Below are 22,455 nucleotides of genomic sequence, written 5' to 3' on the forward strand. Positions count from 1 at the left end.
TTCCCATATGGGTCACATCCAGAAATGTATTTCTTATTCTGCATTTTAGTCCCTTGTCTCTCTGTCATGAGGTAGGCAGTGTTCTTTCTTATTAGTCTTCCACAATTCTGATTGATCATTCCCTTGATCAGAGTCTTTCAAAACTGTTGATTTTTATAATATTGATGTTATATTATAAACTATTTTTTAAAAAAAGTTCTGCTCACTTCACTCTGCATCAATTCATGCAAGCCTTTCCATGTTTTCTTCTCAGTGGGTGGAGAAAAAAAATGAATGTTTACTAATTAGAAGGAAAACAAAACCCAACCCAAAACACTACACATTATTCTAAGATCTACCTGGCCAAAACAAGTGTAGGAGTTGGAGTTGAAACTACCCCACCCCATTTTAACTGTGATACATTAACTAGATGAGAGAATATCTCAATCAGTCAATTGAAAGACTTCAAACTATGCGAAAAATCTTTGACAGCCAATGGATAAAGTGAAATGCAATCAGACTAATTCTAATTAGGTTGATTCTAATAGGTTAGGAAACTTGGTCATGCCTCCACATGAGTTAAGAAGGGGTGTTTGTGGGAGAGGGCTTTTCTGTCATAGCAGAACTGATAAGTAATACCCTAATGAATGCATTTCACAAAGCTATTTCTAGTATACTTGTATGTTAGCATGAATGAATTTTTTTTTGATTCAAAGTAGAAGATAGATTATTGAACAAACTGTTTTTGAGGACTTTCTGAGAACTTGTATACAGAGACAGTTACTAGGCATATTATGAGTAAATCAACTCAGCAAGTATTATTTCAGTGCCTCCTATGTGGAAGATGCTTTGCACAATGTGGAAAAAATTAGGTACAATCTTGAACTGCATAGAACTTATGGTACGGTTGGAAGAATGAGACATTAGAAGGATCTTTGATTTAATTAGCTGAGAATACCCACCTAATATTTGAGTTAATGCCTCCACACTCTCTACATTTGAGAATTTATTATCTGAGCCTTGGTTTCCTTATTTGTAAAATGGGCCATCTGTGACTTAGACAATATGTCTTTAGAAAATAAGTCAGAGGAGTTGCCTGACACAGACAGGTTAAGTGATTTTCTTAGAGACATATAGCTTGTAAGTGTCTGAGATAGTATTTGAGATAGGATTGGAGCCAGATATTTCTGGCTCCAAGAATACTTTATTTACTCTGCCAAAGTGATTCTAGTAAGGCATTGCACAAGTAATAATAATATAAGATAAAAATGAGGTTGAATGTAAGGTAGACAACTATGAAGTACAATAAGAGAGATACAATGTGTTATATTAGTTCAGAAGGAGAGATCAGTTCTTGGTGATGAAATCAGGGCAATATATCCATTAAAGGGCTCAGCAGGACCACTATAGGCAGTGCTTTATTATTAGCAGTCAATCAGTCATAATTTATTAAGATACCTACTGTGTGCCAGACACTGTGCTAAGCACTGGGGACACTAAGAAAGGCAAAAGACAATCCCTACTTTCAAAGAACTTATAGTCTAAGGGAGGAGACAACATGCAAACAACTATGTACAGGCAAGCTATATAGAGAATAAATTGGAGATAATCCACAGAAGGAAAGTACTAGAATTAAGAAGGATTCCGGAAAGGCTTTCTGTAGAAGGTAGGATATCATCTGGGATTCCAGAGAGGCCGGGGAAGCCAAGAGGGAGATGAGAAGGGAGAGCATCCTGGGAATGAGAGATAGAAAAATGCCGGAGTGAGGAAATCAGAGTATGTGTGTATGGGGGGTGGGGCGATATAAGGTGTAAGAAGACTGATTGGAGAAGGCGAAGTTATCAAGGGCTTTGAATGTCAGAGGATTTTATATTTGATTCTAGAGGTGAGAGGGAGACTCCAGAGTTTATTGAGTAGGGTGCGGGGGAGGGGAGAGGGATGACGTGGTCTACCTTGTGCTTTAGAAAAATGGCCTTGATAGCTGAGTGAGGAATGGAGAAGAGTGGGGCCAAGTTATGGTATTTGAAATTATCAAAATACTAAAACTGCATTTCTTTAACACTTTTTCTCTAATTCCAAGTTTTGCCAATTTTCCTGGTGTGTCACATCATGGTATGATAAAAAGAACATAAGAGTTAAGTGTGAATTGAAGTACCTTGGTTGACGTCCTGACTCTACTACCTACTTAGCTATGTGATCTTGCCAAAGGATAATATAATCTGCGCACAATGCAACCTCTCTCACTGGGTTTATGTAAAGACCAGTGAAATAATTTATGTAAAAGTATTATACAAAATAGGAATTATTCTTATTAGTGGAATAATATTTGAATCTTGCTTCACTGAAGCCCTATCTACCTAGGTGCCTCAAGCAACTATCTAATAAACTCCTCTTTTGACCCATTTAGGACCCTGTTGACTTTGAATGGAGCTTTTGGATTGAATGGGGGAAACAGGAACTAGTCTGGCTTTTTCTTGGTCATATGGTCATGTCTCAAGTTGCCATGCTGGTCCTGGGAAAGGTAAGGAGGAAAGCATTTTAATTACATTAATTAAGTTAATTAAATTAACACAGAAGAAAATACAAAGAAATTCAAGTGGGCATAAACACAGGACAATTTTCTTACTGCTTTGTTTAATTTAATATCTACTTAAAAACAGTTCAATTTCTTATATCATCTTTTTGTTGTTCTTTTCATATGGAAATATTTGTTTTTGTTGATGAAAAAGAAAGATAAAGTTGAATGTTTAGGTGACTTTTGGAAAGCCTCTGTGCCTTGCTCCCCAGGATAACTTGGTGAAAAGAGTTTTAAGTTGGGAATTAGTAGATTTGGGATCTAGCGCTGGCTAGAGAAGAAAGAAAAATTAGGGTGGTAAAACCTCTTTTTGGTTACTCCTAAAACCTTTATATCTCTCTCCCCTTTTAAAAATTATAGGGATTTAGGTTATAAATTTTCTTTTGGAACTATGAATAAAACCTTTAATAGGTGCCTTATGTTTGTATCTGAAGCACCTAGTATAGTGCTGGCACCTAGTAAGTGCTTAATAAATGCTTGTTTAATGGAAATTAAATTGAATTCAGATGCTATCACTTGACCTAAAAGCTTCTGTTTGTTGTATATAACTGTATCTGAATCAGATAGCTCACATTCAGACATTGTGTGCCAAGTGGCCCAGGTAGAATCAGCTGTTTTTGTGAGTCTGTACCTTGGATATCAGCATGAACTTTGGGGTGAGGATTGGGAGGTGGGGACTGGGAACCAGGAAACCAGGGTTAGAAGCTTGATCCTTTTTACACTGGCTAGATTTTTGATCTTGGGCAAATCGTGCCTTTCTGGTCCTTATTTTTTCTTCACTTGTAAGCGGGTTTAAAATAGATAACAACAAGAACAATAATTATAGCTGACATTCATCTGTCACTTTAAAGTTTGCATGACAGTTTGTATGTATTCTAATTTGATTCTCACAACAGCCCCATATAGGACAGAAGGCTCTAGGAGGTACAGTGGATAGACTGAGTTCAAACCCTGCCTCAGACACTCAGTAGCTCTGTGCTGCTGGGCAAATCACTTAACTACTTTGTATCTCAGTTTCCTCATCTGCAAAAGGAGAGAGTTGGACTTGTTGATGTCCAGGGTCCCTTTCAGCTCTAAATCTATGACCCTCTGATCTTCATTTTAGAAATGGAGCTAAGGAACTTGTTTGTACGGATGAGCTGGTAAAAGGTTAGGGTCAGGAACTCACTGACTCCTGAGGCAGCCCATTCTACTTCTCCTCATGGTTGAGCCTAAATTATCCTCTCTAACTACTGCTGTTTTAGTGGACGGTGTTCTAGCCTGTCAAGATCATTTTGGATCACTTGCTAGCCATCCCCTTGGTGTTATCTCTTCTGCAGATCTGATAAACATGCCATCTCTATTTGTAAAGTGCTTGGCACTGAGTCTAGCACATCGTAGGAATTTAGTAAATGTTTGTTCCCTGTTCTCCATATTCATGTCATTGAAAACAATCATAATAGTATAGGGACAAGCACAAATCCCTGGGATCTTCCATTAGAAACCCCCTTTCAAGTTAGCTTTGTCCCTTCTCCCAGTTCTGAATCCACCAAACAATACTAGCGTCCTCTCTGTCTTTTCCACAAAGTAGTCAATTAACAAGCATTTATTAAGTACTTGCTATATTCCAAGCACTATGCTAATCAAAGGAGAGGTTGCCCTCAAGAAGCCCACATTCTAATGAGGGAGAAAACTTATATGTAACTATGTGTACATTCATATTATATGACAGTGGAAGGTAGTCTCAGGGGGAAGGGACTAGAACCAAGATGGGAGGGACCAGGAAAAGTCTCTTACAGATGTGAGATGAATCTTGAAGAAGGAGGCCAAAGCAACCAGAAGAGAGAAAAGATCATGAGAGACTTTGACAAATGCCTTGGTAAAATCTATGTAAACAGTACTAATAACATTCCGTTCTCTCCATCATCTGTTATCAGTTGACCGACACATGTTTATGTTATATGCCAGCCACTGTGCTAAGTGCTGGAAATACAGATGCAAGAAAAAAATAAAGACACTCTCTGCCTTCAAGGACCTTACATTGTAATGGGGGAAAACAAAACATAAAAAGCAGTGGAAAAGTGTGGTGGTGGAGGGGAAGGTAACCCATGGGGTGCATGATGGAGAACTCTAGAGGAGTGCAGCCTGGTTGGAAATGAAGAGAGGGTTGGAAATGGGGGTTTGGGGAGATGCTCTTCATCCCCCAATCAGAGGGAGGAGCCCCAGAGGCTGAGGGCCTTGATGAAGTGTGAATTCCTGGGCTGAAGCGAGTTTCCAAAAGGATTTCCAAAGGATTTGTTACAAAGACAAAAACACATCCTGAAAATCTGTCCTATTCCTTCTTTAAACTCTTGCTTTTATATCCCTTCTTCGTTAGTTGTCCTTGTTTTGATCCTCCGTGCAATTCTTTAAGAAATCTGAATTGTTCAGTGACTACTCTCACTACGTACTCTGTGATCCAGTGGTGCTGACCTCTTTTCTGTATCTTCTACTACATGCTCCACCTCCCAGTTTCTTGTATTTTTTTTTTGAGCTGTTGCCCATGCCTGGAACTCTCTCCCTCCTCGTTTCTACCTCCTGGCTTCCATGGCTTCCTTCAAGTCTCAGTTAAAACCTCACCTTCTGCTATAAGTCTTTCCTAGCCCTCCTTAATGTGAGTGTCTTTTCTTTGAGATTATTTCCCGTGTATCCTGTCTATCTTGTTTGTACACAGTTGTTTGTGTGACTTCGAGCTCCTTGAGGGCAGGGACTGTTTTTTCTACTCCAGTGCTTATCACAGTGCTTGGCACTTAGTAGGCACTTTACAAATGCTTGTTGTCTGATTGTGTATGTGTGTGTGCTCGAGCACATGTGCAATGGTCTCTTTAGGTAGCTTAACTGAAATTATTTCCCTAACAGTTATTTATCTAGCCAGTTCCTTGAATTGTTGGTGTGGCTCTGAATTTTCTGGAGTCCCTTCTGGGTGCCCTGCATTATCTGGGTGATGGTGGGGGTGGGGATGGGAGACTGCTTATTTAGCTGGTGTCAGATAATTTAGCACATTAAGTGATCAGGGCAATCTCTGGCCCTGGGGTGGGTGAGTAGGGAATATGCTTCTTTCTTTAGGAATCTCAAATGTAGGCATAAATCTCTTTCTCCTCTAATACCTGTGTTTGAGAACTGTTCTCTTCACGGTTGTGAATTTTTCCCCTGCTCTCATTACTGTCTCACTCAGTGCACCCCTTCCCAGCCCCTGTCCTGCTTTGCCCACCCCTTCCACCATGCTGGATAACCTCTGCTCTATTGCTAGCAAGCTCTTCTTGGTCCTCATTCTTTTCCTCTTACATTTCTTACACCTCCTGGCACTGACTGAAATTGGCTTTGTTATGAAGGAACCCAAACTCTACTGCTTTCCCTTATAGTACTGTCTCTTATTTCTCTCTTGCCCTTTGACCCTCCAGACTCCCTTTCTTATATTATCACATAGAAGCCTTTGCTCTTTGGAAGTCCAGTCCTTTTGTCCAAATCACCCTGTCCACATCCTTATTGCTGCCATCTACTGACCTCTTTGTTAATTTTCCTCTACCCTCAGTACCCACCACATCATAGTCTTATTTTTCATCCTAATCTCTGTAGTCATGACTTTGGTACTCATGTTGATGACTTCTTAGGAAAACCTTGTCTCTCAGTTCATTAAGCATCCCAGCTTCTGGGGGTTCACTCCACTTCAGTTACCCACAGAGAATATACCGTAGACCTCACCATTCTTCCAAACTTATCCTCCCAATAATTACAATGATCAGCGATCTCAAAGTATGACTCTGGGAAGAGAGGTAGCAGTTAATACTTTATCTTTCTTAGAGACAATTATTACCCTAGAACTCCTGGGAAGCAGAAAAACTGGTGAAATGTCACTGACACACATCAAAGATAGGAGCTTTCCTGCATAAAAAGGGAAAGTTGCGGGGCACTTTGACTGTAGCCACTCCAACTAGCTGATATGAAATGACAGGTGCCTGTGTGATCCAGATAGCTATTGTGAGTTCTGACTTAAAGACCTGAGGTGAAAAATAGACTAGAAGAACCACAAAATATCCTCTCTCCATCCTTTTCCTTGTCCCCCTACCCCCAACTTTGGAGCTAAGATTAGCTTTAAAAAAACAGTATACTTCAGAAAATCTCAATAGCTTACATAAGTTTCATGGGTAAAATGTCTTTAATTTCTCTGTCATTGCTACTGGCTTCTCACAAATCCACCTATTTAGAAAGCTGTTGTTGCTAAATGTTGGGAAAAATGGATAGGAGAAATTTATCATTGCTCCTTTTATCCAAAGACTTTTACTATCCTTCAGACTAAAACTAATTTAGTCCTCTGACCAAAACTAATTTAGTCCTCTGTGCTTGAGATTCATGTCTTCCTTATCTTCAATTCAGTAAACATTTATTAAGTACCTACTATGTGCCAGGCATTGTTTTAAGTATTGGGGATACAAATAAGAAAAAAAGAAAGACAAACTTTGTCTTTGAGGAGCTTACAGTCTAATGGGGGCGGGGCAACACACAAAAGGAAGCTGCCATACAGGAAATGGGACACAGCTGGCATGGGGGCATGATGTTCCATGGAGTTGAAAGCAAGTAGAACTGCCAATGGAAAAAGAAAAGTAACTGGGAAAGTTCAGTTCTCAGCCCTCTATAAAGAAAGACTTTGGGAGGAGTATTGTGCTCTATCCTCCAGCCCTCCAGTCAGAGGGGAGAGGCAACTGAAGGAGTTGAGTATCAAAAAGTGAGTCATTCAGTTTGGTGATGAGATTTCAGGTGGAAATTTCTACCTCTTAACATTTCTTCTCTCTTGAGGGCTCAGCTTAGGTGTCACCTCTTGTAAAGGTTGTTCCCTAATCCCTCCAGCTGAAAATGGTCTCTCCCTCCCCAAATTTTCCCAGAGCATTTTGTTTAGATTTTCCCTTTATGCTCATGATACCCTACTTTGTAGCATACTTATTCCTGTATGTGTATCATTTCTCAGTAGATGATAAGCTCCCAGAGGGTTAATAATGTGTTTGATTTCATTTTTGTATTCCCACAGCCTAGCATGGTGTTTTGTCACCATTAAGTAGACACATAAGTGTTGGTCACATTGAATTGGAAGATGTTATTTGGTCATGAAGCAGTTATTAGAAAGCAAAATCCAAAGGCTTTCCCATGTAAGAGGGGAGTGAGAAGGGTGTAGCCTGCCTTGGAGTTTCAAGGGGACCAGGTGTAATGGCAAGTAAAGTGGGACTTTTTGTTGTCTTTTGTTTTGGAGTGCTTTTCAGCACCAAGGCAGTCAAGTGCCATTGAGTCTTGCCTTTGTTTCAGTCAAGAGTCTTTGATCGAATTGAGAGTCTTTGACAACCTGCTTAGGTCACATGGGTTTGAGTCGAAAGGTTGTGACACTCTCTGACCCTGAAGAAGTGTATTTATACCCTGAGGTTAGCATTTTGTTTGGGGCTCACTCACTGAAAGAGTATCATGTGATTTGACCAGAAGAGACTCTGGGTAACCTTTAAAGAGCTCCCCCTCCCCCGGCTTTGAAAACACCAGATGTTGGTGCTTCTCTCTCTGATAACTATGTATGTGATGTCTTGGTCAGATGGCTAGAAGCCTGTCTGTTGATTTGTGTTATTTTGCTCTGTTTGTATAATTTCTGTTTGTAATTTCTGTTTGTGTTTTATGTATGTTTAATTAAAGTAAGATTGTTAATCCCTTAAAGTTGCTTTCCTTAGAAAAGCAGATCAAACTACATGTGTTAGTAGCCCTCCTATGTGCTGTGTTATTGGCTTTACACAGCCACAGCAGCAGCAAGTAGCATTGTTGTTATACCTGGAGATATATTATAAGAAGTACCAGCAGAATGAATGACTTGATGCATACTGCTTCCTAGAAGCTCTGCCCTTTTAAGGATCATCTTTTCCCTCACCTTGTCTTGTTGTGGTCCTTGAGGGCCCAGACAGGTGTTGGGACTGCTCCTTTTCTTGCAGCTTAGGTGAAGATGTGGAATGTACAAGAATGTAGTGGATACTATGCTAGAGATGGTCTCAGGAAGGCCTCAGGAAGTTCTGTGACCAGGAACATGTCATTTAACTTCTCTCCAGTTGTTTTTATAGTTTCTTGAGTTGTAACATTCAGGCAGTACCTACCTCATAAGGTTTGTTGTGAGGATTAAATTAGATAATGAATATAAAGTGCTTTGTACACTATGTAGCTCTCTATGTAAGCATAAAGGTGCATCTTTTAGTGATGGATAGAGTGGTGGCTTTTCAGGGTGGAGTCCTGCGTTTGAAAGATCATGCAACTGGGCAAAATACTCACCCTCATTGCCCAATTGATAAATGGTCAAAGAATATGAACAGGCAGTTTTCAGATGAAGAAATCAAAGATATCCAAAGGCATATGGAGACGTGCACTAAATCACTTTTGATTAGAGAAATGCAAGTTAAAACAACTCTGAGGTACCACCTTGTACCTATCAGATTGGCTAATATGACAAAAAAGGAAAGTGATAAATGTTGGAGAGGATGTGGGAAAATTGGGACATTAATGCACTGTAGGTGGAATTGTGGATTGATCCAGTCATTCTGGAGAGAAATTTGGGATTATGCCCAGAGGTCAACCAAACCTTGCATACCTTTTGATCCAGCAATACCACTACTAGGTGTGTATCCCAAAGAGATCATAAAAAAGGGAAAAGGACCTATATGTGCAAAAATATTTATAGCACCCTTATTCGTGGTGGTATTGGAAATTGAGGGGATGCTCCTCAACTGGGGAATGACTGAATAAGCTGTGAGATATGCATATAAAGGATTACTATTGTGCAATAAAAAATGATGAATAGGCAGATTTTAGAAATATCTGGAAAGACTTGTACAAATGGATGCAAAGTGAAATGAGCAGAACCAGGAAAACATTGTACACAATATCAGCAAGATCATATCATGATCAACTATGAATGATTCAGCTCTTCTCAGCAACACAACGATCCAAGACAAGTACAAAGGACTCATGAAGGAAAGTGCTATCCACATCCAGATAGAGAACTGATAGGCTATGAATACAGATATATATTTTTTCACTTTATTCTTTCTCATGATTTTTTTCCTTTTAGTCCGTTTCTTCCACAACTGTGATGAATATGGAAATATGGTTTATGTGATAGCACATGTACAAACTATATCAAACTGCCTACCATTTTCAAAATAGGGGAAGGGAGGAAGGGAGAAAAATATGGAACTCAATATCTTGTGAAAATGAATGCTAAAAAATTTCTTGATATGTAATTGGAGAAAAAAATAAAATTCTATTTAAAGTAAAAAAAAAACCCAACCCTCACCCTCTCAGTGGCCTAGGAAACTCTCTAGGATTGTAAATTGCAGAGGAGGTAGTGATCTGAATTAGGAAAGGAAGTTTGTCACCAGGAGCTCTTTATATGAAATCCTATAATGCAGACGGTTTCTTCTGTTTTCAATTTTTTGCCTTCTCATAAACTGTTAAAACAAAGAGAGTATATAAGACATTCTAACTTACAGTAGCTTAAAGCTTCATTTATAATGAAAATGAAAAAAAAACATTTAAGAGAAAATTAAGTGAGTACAAATGTAATTGAATATCATATACTACACTCGATAATTTTATGAGCAAAGTTGTACACCGAATGTTTTTGTGTTCCTTAACCAAAAAAGTAAAGAACATGACAAAAAGTATGTGTTCTGAATTTTTCTCAGGTTTCTATGGTCTTTTCCCTACCTTTTTCCAAACTGAAAAAAATTTTCATTGGTTGTAGTTTTTTTTTCCTTTCCCCTTCTTCCTTGATAACTTAAAACTTTCTGGAAATTTTAGATTTTTAGTCTTGGCTCAGCTGCTGCTATTGTGTGACCTTGCTAAGAGTCATTTTCCCTGCCTGTCAAATGGTTTTTCTAGCTCACAACTTTGGGAGGCAACATGCTATAGTGAATGAAGGACTGGCCTTTGCATCAGAAAGATCTGGGTTTGAGCGTAGACTAATATAATAGCCATGTGACCACAGGCAAGTCACTTAACCTTTCAGTGTCCTTTGGCCAATCTTCATCAGTTGATGGGATCTTCCACACTGGAAGGTCTATGTTAAGTAAAACTACATGAATTGATTTTGGGCAGCTAGCAAAACTGCATACATTTGTGCATGTCTTATCACCTCCACTCATCCTTTGCTAGGTTGTAAGGTCCTTCAAGGCATGGAAAATTTCTTAGTGAAACAATCCATCAGTGTTCTACAGCTCTGATTGTTATAATGCTCCTTCTTATATTAACTCAAACATCTCATAACTTTTACCCATTCCACTTAGTTTTGACCTTGGGAGCTATGTAGAATTAATCTGACCTCTTTTCCATATTGCAGTCATTTATTTGAAGATTACTATATTATATCCCCTCTAAGTCTTTTCTTTTTCAGGCTAAATATTCCAAGATCTTTCAACTGTCTCTCTTAACATGCTGTTTTAAAATTTTTTTTCATTTTTATAGGCATTTACATTGATGTTAATAGGACATGTGTTTAAGTTATTTTTCTGAGAATGAAGTAGCATTAACACAGAACTATATATTTTATAGTGTCTTTTCCTCCCACTTTCACCCTCCACAGCCCACCCTGAAATCTGGTCCTCCTTGTTGCCAGTAACATATATTTGTGAATGGGCTAGATGAGGTTAGGGGTGCAGTCTGGTGTGGCTGGGAAACACAGCTTTCTCTGTGTGAAGTTAATTGTCCCTTAAGAGTACTGAACCATGATATGATGCTTATTAGTAGACTATTTTAACCAACTGAGCTTCCTGGTCCCATGCCTAGTAGGCACAGATGTTTAGGGTGACTTCTGTCCACCATAATGGACAACTGTTGGTGTGGTACAGAGACTCAGCAGTTCAGAACTTCTCTGCCCATAGCGCCTTAGATTTTATAGGCTCATACCCTCTCTAGCTCTCACTTCTCTCTTCTTTACATATTTCCTCACCCACATGCATTTTTGCTGATGGGAAAGGCAGTGATGGTGGAGAGGTTGAATTTTCCCCCTTTTAGTTGCACAGTTAGTATAGAATTCAAACTTACCACTGAGACATCCCAGTCCTCTTGGCTGGAATTAGATGACATTTTCCCTAGGAGTTTCCCAATCTCTCTCTTCAGACATGGAGACTAAATGATGGCTTTAAACTCTGAAAGTAACTTGTTATTGGATTGTGTATTGGGCATGCTAAGATAATTGCTTTGCTTTTTGGACATCAGAACACTGTGTTGGCCTCAGCACCACCTGGAACATTTGTCCTTGCTAAACTAAAAATAACCTTGCATGCATTTTTTTTTCAAGTGCCTAGTTGAGGGTAGGATGAAGATGGGAGCACTATCTGACCACGGAATAGAAATATCTCTATGCAAAGCTAACTAGACTCAGTAAATATTGATCATTTATGTGGCACAAAGGATAGAATTCTAGAATTGGGATCAGGAAGAAATGGGTTCAAATCCTGCTTCTGATACTTTTTCTGTGACCATAGGTGAGTGATTTACCCTCTTGGAATTTTCTCATCTGTAAAATGAGGTACCTTTAGTACCTAGACAGAGGCAGTTAGGAGGTACATTGAGAATCAAGTGAGATAATATTCATAAAGCTTTTAGGACAGTGCCTGGTACATAGTAGGTGCTTAATAAATGCTTGTTCCCTTCTCCCTTCTCCCACCCCCCACCTTATTGAAAGACTCAATTGAGATAATGTAAAGATCATGTAAGTAAATTACTTTTCAACCTTTAAGTCTCCCTATAAAGTGATCATTACTGGTGCCATGCCCAAACTAACTGAGCTAACCAGCTACAAAACATAAATAGGATTGATGGTCTTTTCATCTGGTAGGAGCTAAGGTGAGCAAGCTCATTTGTCAAAGCCAGCAGGGAATAGAATCCACAGAGAGGAGGACTTACTAGTCTCCTGGAATCCTGGAAGAGTCCATTTACCTTCTTGAGGTCTCGTGTGTTAATTGTGTTCTTGGACCAGCATTTCTAGGCTTCCCGTAGCACTGTATTTTTAAGGTTGGCTTAAAATTTCCTTTGTTCTCAGAGACCTTTGCTTCCTATAAAACCAAACTTTGAGAATACAGCTGTCGGAGACTCTGTGTGTGTGTGTGTGTGTGTGTGTGTGTGTGTGTGTGTGTGTGTTGCAGCTGCAATTGATTAGAGAGTTGTGTAATAAATCATACCATGCATGAAAATTGTCAGTTGACTCACTTTTTGCATTTCTCAGACCATGCACCCATTAAGTAGTTTCTGGGCAGACATACAAAAAAGAATTAATACACATAGCTAACTCTGAGAACTGTTGCCAAGAAACATTCTTACTAATATTGTTTTTCCCTTTTCCTCTTCCCAGTAGCAAACCAGTGACAGAATTGTTACTCAACTCAGATACGTCTTGCTACTACCCAGATCCCAGAAATTAGTGGAGGGGGAGAATATACATACATATATACATACACATGCAAACACTATACACACACAAATTCTTGTGTGTGTGTGTGTGTGTGTGTGTGTGTATGCACCTAATTTTTGCTTTAAGTTAACTCGTTGCTGTTCATTTGTTTCAGTCATGTCTGACTCTTTGTGACCCCATTTGGGGTTTTCTTGGGAGAGATACTGGAATTGTTTGCCATTTCCTTCTTAAGCTCATTTTACAGATGAGGAAATAGAGGCAGACAGGGTTAAGTGACTTGGCCAGGGTCACACAGCTAATAAGTATCTGAGTTAACTGTTGCCTGACCCCATATGAATAAGGTGTAATGAGAATGAATCTGAAATAGCAAGGAAGGAAGTCAAGAACCATTTCTTAGGAAGGCCATGTGATTTCATCTTCTCTAGCCAGTCACCTCAGTTATTAGAAAGGGGACATCTGTGTCATTTCAAATTCCTCGTGAATGAGAAACTTGTAAAGGTAGAAATTTGACAATAGATGATGAAGAATGAGTCAGCATACAATTTATTAAGCACCTACTATGTTACAGGCATTGCTAGGTGCTGTGAACATAAAGCCAAAGAAACATCCTGCCCCTAGGGAGCCTACACTATTTTAGGGAGAGACATATACAGGTAGGTGGTGCAGTGGCTAGAGTTCTGAGCCTAGAATCAGGAAGACTCAGCATCCTGAGTTCAAATGTGGCCTCAGACACTTGCTAGCTGTGTGACCCTGGGCAAATCACTTTACCCTGTTGGTCTTAGTTTCCTTATCTGTAAAACAAGCTGGAGAAAGAAACAGCAAACCATTCTAGTGTCTCTGCCAAGAAAACCCCAAATGTGGTCATGGAGAGTCAGACATGACTGTAAATAACTGAACAACAGCATATAAACATTACTGTTAGGGAAGCATATGCAAAATCCATACAAAACTAGTAATTAGTTTTAATTAATCATTAATATAATATATAACAATATAATATTAATTAATAATTAATTTGAGAGGAGAGAGGATACCAGAGGCCTGGTGGGATCAAGAAAGACTTCATGTTGGAGATAGCATTTGAATTGGTCTTTGAAGGAAACTAGAGATTCTTAGAGGCATGGGTAAGGCATGAGGGATGGTCGCCACAAAAGGGTGGAAAAGGGAGATGGAATGTCATGTGTGATGGACAGCAGGAGGGACAGCGTGACTGGACTGCAGCGTGTGGGAGGGAGAGTAGTTTGTAATAAAGCTAGAAAGGTAGGTGGGAGACAGGTTGTGGAGGCCTTTAAGTACCAAAAAGAGAATTTACTTGATCCTATAGGAAATAGGAGTCACCGGAATTCATTGATCAGAAGAAAACATTGTATGCAGTAGCAGCAATATTGTTTTAAGAATGACTTAATAAAAGGATTTGTTCTGTGAAGTTTGGATTTAGTCGAAGGGCCACACTTGAGGACCTAGAGGGCCACATGTGCCCTTGAGGCCACAGGTTCTCCACCCCTGGCTAGAAATATAGAGTGATGTACTAATTCAGTGGACTAGGCATCCAGCTTTATACCATATCTGGACAGTAGGCATTTTTCATTTATTTGTTTTTTTCTATATGGATGTCAGACTGATCTCCTTTGAGTGATCATAGCTCCCATTATCTGTGTAATATTATCTGGGGCTTGGTGCAGTAAGCACAGTGTTACATGCAAACAGGAACCTCTGGAAGACCTCTCTAGCTTTCATTTGGACTCCTTGCAGATTGTCCTTCATGATGGACAAACCAGGCCATCTTTTGCCTCAGTTCTTCCCTAGTCTTTAATTACTGAATGAGCGTTGCCTCAGACAAACTGAGATCTGGGAAAGACCTTCACTTAAAAAGGCCACTGCGTCAGAGACCATCACCAGTAGTCTGACCTATGTCTTGCCATTGGATGACAATGACTGGAGGAGAGAGTGAGGCTGATGACTTTGCACAGCTCTGCCTCACTTAAATCCAATTCACTTACAAATCAAGACATCACCCTCCTGATGTTATTGGTCCCCTTTGAGAGCAAAGGATGAACAATAACAACTGCAAAGCAACAACAAAGACCCTGGCAAACATATCTCTGTTTTATGTCTTCTGTGAAGTTAATCGCCAGAGGATTGGTGATCAGAGTTTTTCTCTGTGGTTACATTTATCAAGAATCTTATATGCTTTTAGTATTATAAAAGTATAATTTTTGGAGAAGATCAGTTAAGACTTCATTTTGCTCCATGGAGTCAAATGCTTTTCCCCATAATCATTCAACAAACACAATAGGACCTTTTAATCCGTGCACTTTCCTGCTCTTTGTGTGAAAATACAGACTTGATTTGCTTTGGAAAATTGGTTGTTGGTTTCCTTTGGAAAACTGCATGTACTTTCCTTGTATTTTCTTCAAGGATATCCTTGATGTGGCTACTGATCTTTCTCATAAAGATTTCCTAGAAAAGATAAAGTGGGCACGTGGTTCAGTAGGTATTTACTACCCTCTTGTTTGCCTTTTTTGAATCACAATATCTTTTTTTCTATTTGTTGTGTATTGCCTGTCTTGAGATATCATGTAAAATGAACTCTTGTTCTTTTTCAAGATCTTGTCACCTCCAGGATAGATCTCCTCTGTGTATGCTTGCTTTGGTCCAACCACTCCTCTCAACTTTGTCATTTTTTTTGCTTAAATGGGATAATGTGTGTAAAGCACTGTACAAATCTTAATTCCATATATAATTGTTACTTACTACTACTATTACTGCTCCCACTTTCTCATATAACAAACTGGAGACTGAGATATTAGTCCAGAAGTGGTGCTTTTGTTAGCATTAATGATGAAAATAGATGATTAAAGAAATGAAGACAAATCTTTTTCAATTTCTGTGTGTTTGTTATCTTCCTGCAAGTTTTATCTGTCAATGCTCTTGGGGTCATTTGGCTTAGTTGGATGTCACACTAAGCTTTTTGCAGATGAGCTTTTGCCTTCATCAGTTCGCAGTGTTCTGTGAAATGATATTGCTGGTAATCTCTGACAGCTTTCTTTGCAATGTTTTACAAATGGGTAGGTATTATAATTTTGTTTTCTACTTTGAATACAAAGTTAAGTTAGTACTTCAAGGGGAATTAAATTTTGACAGCAATAAAACTAGAACATGACTGATTAAAAGTAGACTTATTCATATAAACTTTTTCTGAGATGACTTTTAGCTCCAGGAATTTCCTGATTTGGTAGACAAGAGTATTTTTTTTTGGCAGCATGTTTTTATTAACTTTTGAATTAGGCATTTTATCTGTAGCCCAATTTCTCTTTATCTTCCCATAACCTCTCCCATATAAGGAAAAAGACCACAGCATCATAGATCAGAGATCGAAAGGTGGATGTGTACCTCAAAGGTCATCCAGTGCAACACCCTCCTTTTATAGGTGAAGAGACTGAAGCCCAGAGAATAAATGTTTGGTTCCCCCTTCTGCTTCATCTGTCCCTTTTCCTATCTATTTTCCACACAGCTGCCAAAGTGGCTCCCTGTTACCTTTTTGCATTCCTTTGTTTGACATTTAAAGTCCTAAACAATCTGCCTCCCAAGATCCTTTCAGCCTTATTATTGCACTACTCTTCTTCATGCAATGAATCAGTTAGCAAGTACTTATTAAATACGTACTATGTGCCAGGCATTGTGCTAGGTGCTAGGAATGCAAGTCCAAAGAATGGAATAATATCTACTTGCAGAGAGTTTACACATATGCTAAGGATCAACCAAACTAGCCTTTTTTAACTCCCACAGGTTCAATTACCTACTTTGTGGAGTTGAGTCTCACATCTGTTTGTCCAGCCTTAACCACTGTCCTGAGTCCGAGTCAGCTGCCCGTTGGAAATACCCAAGTGGATGTTTTGTAGACATCTTAAACTTAACATGTCCAAAACTAAATCAAATTTCTCCCTAAAATTTCCCCTCTTCCTACTTTCCCTATAACTATCCTCAAAGTTGCCCAAACTTACAACTTAGGTGTCATCATTGATACCTCAGTCTCTCTTACTCCACATTATCAATCGTTTGTCAAATCCTGTCATTTTACTTTCTTTGTAACATCTCTCAAATACACCCCTTTGTCCTCTCCTCTCCTCTCTTCTCCTGTCTTCACCAATACCTTGGTACAGATCCTCAATTCCTCAAACCCAGACTATCACAATAGTCTGCTGGTGGGCCTGCCTGCTTCCAGTCTCCCCCAACTTGAGTCCATCCTCCATTCATCTGTCAAAGTAATCTTCCTAAACTACAAGTCTGACCATGTCACTCCATCATTCAATAGTCTCTAGTGCCTCCCTAATACTTCTGGAATCAAATAAAAAATCCTCTACTTTTAAAGACCACCATAACCTGGCCCTTCCTCTCTTTCTGGTTTTCTTACGCCTTACTTTCCCCCATTTTCCCTGCAGTCCAGCAATACTAATCTCCTTGTTGTTCTTCACACACAACATTCCATCTCCCCATCCTGGTCATTTTCATTGATGGTCCCCCATGCCTAGAACTCTCCTGCTCCTCATTTCCACCTCCTGGCTACCCTGGCTTCCTTCAAGTATCAGCTAAAGTTTGACTTTCTGCATGCAACTTTTCTTGGTACTCCTTAATCTTAGTGCTTTCCCTCTGAGATTATCTCCAATTTATTCTGTATATATCTTGATTGTATATAATTGTTGGCATGTTGTATCCCCTGTTAGACTCTGATCTTCTTTGAGAGCAGGGACCATTTTTGTCTTTCTTTATATCTCAATACTTAGCATGGTGTCTGGCACATAGTAGGCCCTTAATGAATGCTTGTCGATTTGTTGACTTCTTACTGGTGCAGTTATATAAGTGTTCCATCCCTGACATTCGCGTCTTTGCTTTGGCTGCCTTCCATACCTGGAATGGACTCCCTCATTTCCACCTCTTAGAATCCCTACTTACTTCAAGATTCAGCTCAGGTATGATCTTCCACATGAAACCTTTCCTGATCTTCCCAGCTTCCAATGACTTCCACCAAATTTATTGTGTTTCATTTTGTAAATCTTATGTTCTTTCTCTCAGTAAGCATGTTGAGGGCAGGGACTAAAATTTCACTCTTGTTGTTGTAGATCCAGCCTCTAAAACAGTAATTGCTTAATAAATGCCTGTGATTGACTAAGTGATCATCAGAGTTCACACAGGTGCTATCAGAGGCATGTTTTGAACGCTTTTCCGCGGATTCCCAATTTAGTGCTCTTTCCAATCATCTCTCTAAAGTTTGGGCTTTCTTGAAGGTGAGTCATCATTATCTTTGTATATGACAGTACATTTACTTGTTGCATTTATTTTTAACTTCATTTTAAAGGGATGGAGGTATTTGTGGCTATTATAACAACAAGGGCTTCTCATTACATGGTGTTTAAGCTGGTTCACTTTTAATAGGTAGATAAAGCTTCGTTAAATTGGTGATGTCAGTTGGAGTGGAGATGGCTTGGCCAGTCAGCAAACTTCTGGTCTATGGAGTGTCTCCAGGAAACACATGGAGAAAAGTCAAGACGGCTCCCCAAGAGAGCTGGCTTTCTGTCTTGCTCTTTGCACCGCTAGGCAATATAACACGTCTGTTGTCAGGCCAACTTTTCTCCACTGCTTAGCTTGATCTTGGGTTGGTGTCAGGAAGAAAGAGCCAGGAAATGGGTCAGGGAGGAGAGCAGAAAGGATGACTGTTGGAGTGTCTGGGTACAGCCCAGCGACCGTTTTCTAGTGAATATCTCTCTATTCCAATGCCAAGTATATTGGGTAGTCCCTTATGCTGCCTCAGAGGAGAGATCTGATAGATGTGTTATAGAATGCTGAGTCTATACAGAATTTTATACTTATATCTAAAGGATGTGAGTTGGCATAATTATGTTTATATATATATATATATGTATATATGTAAAATTCATGGGCTGTGGCATACGTATCATTGGTCATTATTCTATATGCCATTGGGATGGCATGGTGGATAGAGTTCTGGACTTGGAGTCAGGAAGACCTGGATTGAAATCTACCTCCAGACATTTACTAGCTATATGACCCTGGGCAAGTCATGTAACCTCTCTTTATCAGTTTCCTCTTTTGTAAAATGAAGATAATTTGTTTTGAAGATGCAATGTGATATTTGTAAAGTGCTTTGCGAACCTTAAAGTGCTATGTAAATGCTCATAGCTATTGTTATTATTAATATTCTAGAATCCATTTTCGTAGGAAGGCAGCATGGCAGAATGGAGAGGAGCCGGTATTAAGAGTGAGAATGCCTGAGTCTGAGCACTGACTTCCGGTAGTTATTAGCTACGTAAACTTAGACAGGTCATTTAAGTTACTGAAGCTCCTCATCTCTACAATGGGGACGATGATATTTGAACTTCCTTACTCAGATGGCTGTTGTGAGGAACACATTTTATAGACTATATGTAAAGTTATACAAATGTGAGTGGTAGTAGTTACCATTTTTATCTCCTGTTTTTGCATTATCCATACATTTTCCTTCCTTTTCTTTTCGTCTTCATTAGCCTTTATGGTTGGTAGTGGCTTGTGCCAATTAAGGGGATTAAGTGAGTTGATTGTAGTTAGATGTGGGGATACCTTTTGTGTAATCTGTGAAAAGAAGCATTAAATGCCATCTGCTCCTGTTTTTAGCATTTAATCTTTTTTTTTTGGTGGTGATGGCAGAGGTTGGGTGTGGGGAGTTCAAGAACACACTATAAGAGCATGTGTTAAAATCCAGATCGCCACTCAAGCAGATGGGGATGGCACAGCACCATGGAAATTTTCGTAGTTTGTTTCAGTCTTTCCCAGACTGAAGCAGCTTCAGGTTATGGCAAATTCCCAATCAAATCCCAACAAGTACATCCTTTTTTTTCCTAATTTTATGGGAACTAGTATTTAATAAAAGTAATTAGCTCTGTATGTCTGAAACTGCACACATAGAGAAGAATTCTAAGTCAAATGCGGTAGGTCACATTAAAGAAGTACCTTCTTGTTTTAGTTGTTAATAACTCTTTCCAAAAATAGTCTTTGGCTGCCTGGTTTCCTATCCTTGGTCTTGGCCCAGAAGTGAGTGTTTTAGGGGAAACTTTGAAGCAGATTCATGTGACTGTTTTCTGTGGGTAGTGGGGTGGAAAAATACATTAAGAAAATGAGCCTACTTTTTTGGTTCCCCTGGATCTTAAAAAGGGCATATCTGGTTTGGCTCTTGCTTCTTTGAATGTTGTGTTGTGGGGTGGGGTTTAGGTATGGAAAATGTGAGCAAATTTAGGCACTATTTATGAGTGGATCATTAGTATTTGCTAGTGGACTTTATAACACAAGTTTCATTTGTCTGCATGAATGTATGTTTAAAGACGTGTGTGTGTGTGTGTGTGTGTGTGCGCGCGCGCGCGTGTGTGTGCGTGTGCATGCGTGCGTGTACTTGAGGACCTAAATAGAGTCAGTCTCTTCACATTCTGTGGGATTATGTTCCTGGAACTTTGGAAACTTGATTATATTGGTATGGGTATTCCCTCAATCAGTATGGATAGCTTTAGTTGACTAGTGGAATGAGGTGCTGTGGCTGAAATTATTTATTACCTGTGGCTGAGGCTATGTTTGCCAGGTCTCTTTTAGCTCAAACCCTCAGATGATAGAACTACAGTTTGTTGCTGAGCCTATACTTGAAGTTTTTCCAACTTAGCATAAGGCTTGCCAAAAAATTGGGCCCCACTGGTATAGTTTTTTCAGAGCTTAGGCTTACCTCCCTGTCATGATGAGGCATAGGATAAGTCTCAAAGTTATATAATTCCATATATCTACACATGTATACTTATAGTATAAATCATGTATATATACATATGTGTGCACACATAAATGTGCATATATGTACACCTATATGTATGCGTATATGTGTATAGATATTTAGAGATGGGGCTATTGATATCTATAGATTTGTCTATCTATATCTTTATATACATACACTTAAAACTTTAATAGCTTACAACTGTACTAAGACTTTTGTATGTATGTATGTGTATATACATATATACATTTTGTTTACTATTGATATCTATAGATTTGTCTATATCTTTTTATATACATACACTTAAACTTTAATAACTTAAAACTGTACTAAGGCTTTTGGGATAGTATGTATGTATGTACATATAGATATATACATTTTATTGACTATTGATATGTATAAATTTGTCTATCTATATCTTTATATACACACACTTAAACTTTAATAACTTAAAACTGTACTAAGGCTTTTGGAATAGTATGTATGTATGTACATATACATAAAACACATTTTATTGACTATTGTTATCTATAGATTTGTCTATATCTTTTTATATACACACACTTAAAATTTAATAACTTAAAACTGTACTGAGACTTTTGGAATAGTATATATGTATGTATGTGTATATGCATATATACATTTTAGTGACTATTGATATCTATAGATATGTCTATCTATATCTTTATATACACACACTTAAACTTTAATAGCTTAAAATGATACTAAGACTTTGGGGACAGTATGTATGTATATATGTGTGTGTGTGTATCTATATATATATATATAGATATATATAGATATATATATATGTGTGTGTGTGTGTGTGTGTGTGTGTGTGTGTGTGCATACATACACACATACATGGCCTTCTACAAGTCACTTAGACTAAAAGTTATAAGCCAGTAGCTGATATCCACTGTAGAGTGGGTTTTTTTTTACCTGGGAATTCCCTACACCAATGAAATAACTAACTTCACAAAGTAGAGGAGGCACAGCTAGACAGGGGTTTGTGTGAATAAGATCTCTAGGTGTTTTAGTGGACTCCAGACTTAAAGTGAGTCAGTCGTCAATAAAGGTTTATTAAGCATCTACCATGTGCCAGTTACTGCACCAAGAACTGGGGATACAAATACAAAAAAAAGAAAGACGATCCGATGACACACAAAAGGGAGAGATGAAAAGTGGACTGGGGCAGTCAACAGTATGACACAAAAATAAAAAAAATGCTAATTTATTAAGAGAGACACATGGCATGAAACCAGAGATTCATGGAAGAAGTTTAGTTTTAGTTTAGTACAGAGTTTACCACAGTACCTGACACAAAGTTAGATACTTAAATGTTTGTTGATTGACTATTTGAAGTGTTTTCCCTTTGCCTATGATATTAAATTATAAACCTTTCAGTGGCGGATCTATGTCCCTCTCTTGCTAAAAAAAAGAAAATTCTAAAGGAGTCAGGCCCCAGAATTGTATAGAAGACACTCTGTAAGTATTTGTTGTCATTCAGCTGTGTCCAGCTGTTTGTGATCCCATTTGGGGTTTTCATGGCAAAGATACTAGAGTCATTTGCCATTTCCTTCTCCAGCTTATTTTACAGATGAGGAAACTGAGGCAAACAGGGTGACGTGACTTGCCCAGGGTCACGCAGCT

The 22,455-nt window shown here is 38.8% G+C and overlaps 1 protein-coding gene across 1 annotated transcript in view; it reads left to right on the forward strand.

Moving 5' to 3' along the window:
- The window catches only part of HHAT (hedgehog acyltransferase), a 551,233-nt gene that overhangs the window by 97,116 nt on the left and 431,662 nt on the right, over positions 1-22,455 (forward strand). Inside the window, exon 4 of the mRNA XM_036756444.1 lies at positions 2,387-2,500. Within this exon, the coding sequence (XP_036612339.1) occupies positions 2,387-2,500 (114 nt within the window). The remainder of the gene's footprint in view (positions 1-2,386; positions 2,501-22,455) is intronic.

This window comes from Trichosurus vulpecula, chromosome 4 (assembly GCF_011100635.1).
Source record: "Trichosurus vulpecula isolate mTriVul1 chromosome 4, mTriVul1.pri, whole genome shotgun sequence".
Taxonomy (NCBI): domain Eukaryota; kingdom Metazoa; phylum Chordata; class Mammalia; order Diprotodontia; family Phalangeridae; genus Trichosurus; species Trichosurus vulpecula.